The following is a 6510-nucleotide window of genomic DNA, read 5'->3' on the forward strand; positions in this document are numbered from 1 at the left end:
GAGGAAAGCAGATCAGACTGCAGTAATATGGGAAGCATGGGTTCCTTGATACAGACGATTAGTGCGGGCAACAGCAAAAACATGAGGCTCTGAGAGGGCTGTTTAGAGCTTGACGAGCTTTCTAATAGAAACAATTACACACACACACACACACACACACACACACACACACACACACACACATCAGGAAGTCAGCACTGGCACTTCAGCTCTTAAGTGTCACTAGAAACTGTTGAAAAGAACCCCAACGTGCATATAACTCAACAAAAACACACTTCATTAAAGTCAGTCCAGCCAGATTAAACAGGTTTGAATTAACCTCTATCTCCCATGCTTTAACTCTCTGACGAATTTCACTGCACCACAGACAGGTGCTTTAAGCATAGATGGAGGAAAGACCACAAATTTGAGCACCTCAACAGCTAATTTGGTAATAACATAAAATAAAATATTGCAACAATGGCATTTTAAAAAACATGACACTTTAGAAAACACAATGCCACAACACATCATATTGTCTGTCATTTTGAATAAATAGGGAAAGCTGGTTTTGATTATTTTACACGTGCAATGCCTTCATACACAGCCCCAAATTTGGCAGTGAATAAAACTTTTTGCTGCAGTATACACAACTTTCTGGCTACACTCAGTTCTGGAAAGAAAAATGAAAGGTTATTAAAATGTTATTTTCTTCTGAGTAAGACTGCTGGAGGCACTGTCAGGAAAACAGACAAGTTCATGTTTCATCTTCTCTTTTTCAAAACAAATTGTAAATTGTTACAAAAAAGTAATGAAAAATAGTCAAGAGGGCAGATGGAACCATGTGACAGACTGTAAATACAACACAAACACCTGTGTCAGGTAAACACAAGAGTTGGGTTGATTTTCTGTTTTATTGCTCTAGTTTGGTGTATGAGCTTAAACCGTTTTTTTTTTTAATGCAAACTAGCAGACCTAGCATTTGTCATTATGTTTCCAGAAATTTGAAAAGTGGGCTAGATCAGGCGTCACAGCTCTAAATCAAGCTTGTATTACATTAGTAATAAGCAGTATGACAACATGATCAATTTAATGTTTGTTTATAAACTGTCTTATGGAGCCACTTGTGTCTGACAAGACACTTGTTTACACATTAGCTGCGGAGCTGAGCACGTCAACACGAAGCAGATCAGATTTCAATAAAAGGTGGGAGGGGGAAAAGTGGCGCACATTTTGTTGGTTTACTAGGGAGTTCATGTGTTTTTTGGGGTGGCAAGAAAAGGCAAGGTAGATTTAGTCTCTCAGGAAAACATAACATTTTGTATTTGAAGCTGATGAAAGGGATGTCCTAACTGGCTCCAAGTGACACAGTGCTGCCATTTTGAGACAAAGTTTTGTTGGATGCCTTGTTTCTATTTATGATTACGAGGAATTATCTATATGAAACCTCCTTATTTCACTACAATGGATAGAGGGAAATCTCCAGTGAGCTGAGAGTTGCTCGGAAATGACCATCACTAATAACAACCCACTTGCTTATGGCTATACTGTATCACTTTGTCACTGTGTCACTTTTAGATAATATAACAATAATATATACGTGTTTTCTGTTAAAAAGTAATGTTACAAATGTAGGAAGATTGCATGTAGTCTACTCAACCATCTTTTAAATGGTCATGTCTCCAGTCTGATCTCAAGCGCCCAGCTGACACCATATTTACATGGTTTGTTTACATGAAATAACTGAGGTGCATATTCATTATCATTATGTTCCACTCAGAGGTGGCTGCTGTGTCAGGTGTGACACCTGGTAAAATCCATTTTAATATCGAACTGGTTTTGAAAATGTTTACACTGGATCAACCCCTGTGAACACTCACAGAAAATCATAACAACAAATTACAAAAATAGCAGGTTTTAAAAACTGCGTTTTTGTTTGTAGGAATAAGCTGATGCTGATGCTGATGCTGTCAATTTCAGCACCTCAGGGCCACCATACCGACCCTGACTGAACTTTCGTTTCATTACCAGTAGCCTACATTATTGATGTATCTTTCTCATGCACAGTATTGCTGTGTTAGTGTCAGGAGCAGTCCACTTTGTGAGACACTTTGACATGTGGGCAACCACTAACCACAGTAAGCCTGCAGTTCCACCTGCTCAACCCACCTCTGCTCTACCTTCTGAACCACAGCCACCTCTAACATGACAAGTGAGGCCTGTTTACAGTTTAATTTTTGCTCTGCACAAGGAAATCAAGGGAAAACAACAATCCAACTCCTTTCCTTACCAGAGGGGACAACTGATACATTTCCATAATATAAAGTTCCTAAACCTGTGAGGAGTATAAGCAAAGAAAAACTTTTCTTTGAAGAAACCTCTTTAATGCATTTTAAAAAAATATATATTTTAGGGCTGTATTTTCTGTTCAGTTTAAAACAGCCTCTGTAGCTACATTGATTTCACAGATGCTTTGTTTCTATATATTTGCTCGGATCCTGGCTCTGACTCAATCAGATGATGCTCCCAACTCACAGACCAACAAAGTCCTACAAAAATCGAATGATGAATGATTGGCTCATTTGTTTGAACATGACAAACTGTCATTCAATAAAGCAACACCAGGCCTTTGAATCGCTCAGCACAATTTGACATATGGGCAGCCATCTGGAAACTGCCTACACTGTACTGCATAGAACAGTCATCTCCCCTGGTTCATGGCCTCTGATGAACTGTGCTTCTCTCTGGGATCAATAACCCACCCCACGCTTGATGATGGGGGGAGGGATGATTTGAAAATTATACACAGCGAAATCTACAGCCGTTTTATACATGCACATGTTCACAGTTGTCGCTGTGGAAACCATTCAGACCAGTGTTACTGCTCTCCAAATTATTTGAAGGGTTTGTGTCTATCTGAGAGTACAACGGAGAGTGAGAGGCGCAGTGGCTGTGTTATTTGTGTGGTTGCATTGTGGCTCACTGTGGGGGTGTGATACTGCAGGTTGCTGGCAGACTCACTCCACTGCACAGAAACACAGTGAAGAGCAAGAGATAGAGAGATGGAAGGCCTTCTCTTACTGTATCCTAACAAACCCGCACACAACGAATAAAGCCCCGGATCAGGCTGAACTCTGAAATTCTCCTTCAGTGAGACTCACGTAACACACACAAACACACACACACACAGCATCTTAAACCATAAAATGTCAGCATTATTTGGTGCCTCCTGTGTGTTAAAGTTAAAGTGTGTTCCAGTTAAACAGTTATATTGCAGCACATGAGGTTTCAGCTGAGGGCAGATTGAAAAGAACCCTAATTAAACAGTTGGAACCACATGTAGTTTTGCCATCAAATAACAGAGATTTATCTTCCTTTCATCATGGGTTGGGGGGCAGTCAGCATGACTGAGGATAAAATAAGACATTATAATTGCCAAGCTCTGTAACATCATAAGAGCCAGGTTTTTTTGGCTTACATCATATTAGTGGTTGGAACCACATGTAGTTTTGCCATCAAATAACAGAGATTTATCTTCCTTTCATCATGATTAATAACAACTCCATTACAGTAATAAAGACATCTTGCTTTATGTATGACTTGATTAAACCCACAATCTGCCATCTCCTGGCTCTCCTGAAGCCTTTTCTCCATTTGCATACATCTGGAATGAATTGTCTCTACACACACTGTACATTTAAAGAGACAGACATCTCCTTTATAAGTAGGTGGGAGTCAGTGGGGACAGATTTTTTTTGGTGATGAAGTGACAATGACTGATGGCTATTTTGGCCCTCTCCACACCTTTCATATGATTAATTGTGCATCCGCTTACTGTCTCCTAAATACTTGCTCAAACTGTAAAAAAGTCAATGCTCTCCAGTGTATCGCTCCCCCTACATTTTAATGGGCATGATGCCTGTGCACACACACAGCCTCTGAGGCCAGCAGAAAACTGGGATCAGAAACAGAAATTATTCTGTTTCACTGATTACTTTAATGAAGCAGTTTTTGCATAACAGTTTTTGTTTGTTTTTTGTTTAACTGTAATGATTAATGCTTTGATTGATAGGACTGACAATATCCTTCTGATCAGTGTATGTGCTTTTCATTTTTTCTCAATGAAATACATGTGCAAATGGTAATTCAAATGTTTCCTAGCAACAAGATCCAGCTAACTGTTGGAGCAACAATACTAAGGCAACTTCCAGGAGCAGTCGCCAACAGATTTGCTCAAGAATACTTCCCTGCATATCACTGCTTTAAAGTCCTAAACCTTTAACCTTCCTCAGCATTGTAGGATTCAGATGCAGGTTGACAAACACGCATAACTTAAACCCACAGAGGTATATCACAAATTGCAGTTTAGATCACAAGCTTTCTAAAGACGCCACGCTGCAATATGTGTAGCTAAATGAAAGCATTTCTATTTGATGTAATGTTGCAGCCATAAAAACATGGCATCCTGCAAATGAATATTTAATTAAATGTAAAGATGATGTAGATTTATTGAAGTGCTGGATCAAGAAAATATAAAATATGCATGTGCAAGCGTTAAGGAGGTTAAATACAAGAACCTGTTGCTGCACTGCTTTGGTTTCCTCCCATCAGAATTGAAATTATTTTTAGTGTTAACTACAAAGACATATCAACAGTGCCTGACCAATCCACATAGGTGGTGTTTAGAATCACTTCACTCCATTTATGATGAAAATGTGAAAGAGTATTGAATTCACACTCAACAGGTTACATATAAAGTATGCTTTGTAGCTGGGATTGGCAAATTTCATGATGTCAGAGAGAGTAAAAAATGAGAGAAATGCATATAAAGGAGGATACTTTTTTGTTTGTTTTGAATTCAGAAAAGCAGTGGGAAACCTAACCCTCCTACCAGCCTGCTCCCATTTGCACATGTAAGTCTTTGGGGGATGATCACCTGTTCAGGGATGATGCACTTGGAGCACTTGATGCTGCAGGGATGCTAAAACCAGAGAGCAGAGATGCAGAGCTGCTGCAGCCACTTAGATGCTGCATGAGCCACTTGCTCTTTTCACAAGGACATCAGTTTGATGAAACAATTTGAAGTTGTACTTGTCATTATTCTGGTTTTTAAAAAGTTTAACAAACAAGCGGTAATCAATATAAATTTCTGTTACAAAGCAACATATTAGCTTCTAGATATGTATCTCTTTGGGCGTGCTTGTCTTTTAATCATTTGTCATATTACAATCAGTGACTGCAGCATAATAATGTCACGAGCTTTGAGCAGATTTTGGGAAGTTGCACCATCTGATTAAAAAAAAAGATTTTGGAACTTTTAGTAACGGTAGGTTTAGTTTTGACATCCCTCTGCTCTTTTAAAACAATCACCTGTTTCTCCAGCGCTTCCTTCCCAGTAGTGGACATCTTGGGCGCCGACGCGCGCTCGCAGGTGCATCCTTCCAACAGGTAAATCCCGGCAGGTCTCGCGCTCTGCTCGTTCTCGAAGTAGAAGAGTATATTCTGGTAAAGGGCAAAGAACTTCTCGTGCCATCGGCTGTTCTCTGCAGTCTTCTTGCTCAGGTAACCGCGCTTAGTCCCCTCTTTACGCGCGACCACCGACAGAAAGAGCGCGTGCCCTTCGTTGTAGCGGACGCTCTTCTGCATTTTTGACGTTTTGGAAGAGAGAAGAAAGTTGGGACAACCGAAGCCAGGGGTTGCGTGTGAACTTTCCCACCCAGAGACGCGCGGCTCAGCGGCGCCGTAGCGCACCGAAAAGTTGCCCCGCTGACGGGAGCGCTTCTGCACAGGAACTCATAGTAAAGATGTCCGAGTCCCACGAACACTAGAATGAATCCATGCTGCTTACAAAAAAAACAAACAAAAAAGCAAAACAAAAACGCGCTACTATAAACAAACAAGCAGGAGAAAGCGAAAGGCGTTTCGTTCACATGGAGGAGAACCCGCAAGTGGACACAGTGACAGAATCACAGACCCGATAGACTGTAATCGGCTTTGACAGTGGTTAACTCTCTCTCTCTCCCTCACACACACACACACACACACGCACACTAACACTCACTCACAACATCTCTCTCTGGTGATGCGCGCTGATCTTGGAGTTGGCGGAATTTAAGGCGGAGCGTGAGGCGCGCGCGCGCGCGTGTGTTAGAGTAAAAGAGAGAGGGAAAGAGAGAGAGAAAAAGAGAGAGAAAGATGTAATGCTGATTTTCTCAGTGGCAAATGTTGTGAATCTGCATTATTAATAGCGTTGCATCAAAGAGCACACACAAATGAATACATTAATGGATGAAGAAAATGGATCAATAGTCCTACAATAGTAAACCTCATCTTGTTTCAGGCTCTCTGCCTGACAAGAAGTAATGTTGTAGTTCTCATTTTAAGAGGGCCTCCAACGATTTTTGGGCAGCGCACAACTGCATATGTAGAAAAACAAAGTTTTGTAAAGCCTTTTGTTTCACTTTGGGGAACTGTAAGATACAATGTCTGTCAACCCGCCTTAAGTGATGCTGCAAGGTTACAAGTTTGACA

General features: G+C 40.7%; 1 protein-coding gene across 4 annotated transcripts in view; it reads right to left on the minus strand.

The window, feature by feature from the left end:
- The window catches only part of LOC121944391 (ras-specific guanine nucleotide-releasing factor 2), a 54684-nt gene extending 49044 nt beyond the window's left edge, over positions 1–5640 (minus strand). For all 4 annotated transcript variants that reach the window (XM_042488165.1, XM_042488163.1, XM_042488162.1 and 1 more), the window contains exon 1: positions 5350–5640. In XM_042488165.1, coding sequence (XP_042344099.1) covers positions 5350–5625 — 276 coding nt within the window. In that variant the 5' untranslated portion in view covers positions 5626–5640. The remainder of the gene's footprint in view (positions 1–5349) is intronic.
- Between the last annotated feature and the right edge of the window lie 870 nt (positions 5641–6510).

The sequence above is a fragment of the Plectropomus leopardus genome, chromosome 6 (genome assembly GCF_008729295.1).
Source record: "Plectropomus leopardus isolate mb chromosome 6, YSFRI_Pleo_2.0, whole genome shotgun sequence".
In the NCBI taxonomy this organism is placed as follows: Eukaryota; Metazoa; Chordata; class Actinopteri; order Perciformes; family Serranidae; genus Plectropomus; species Plectropomus leopardus.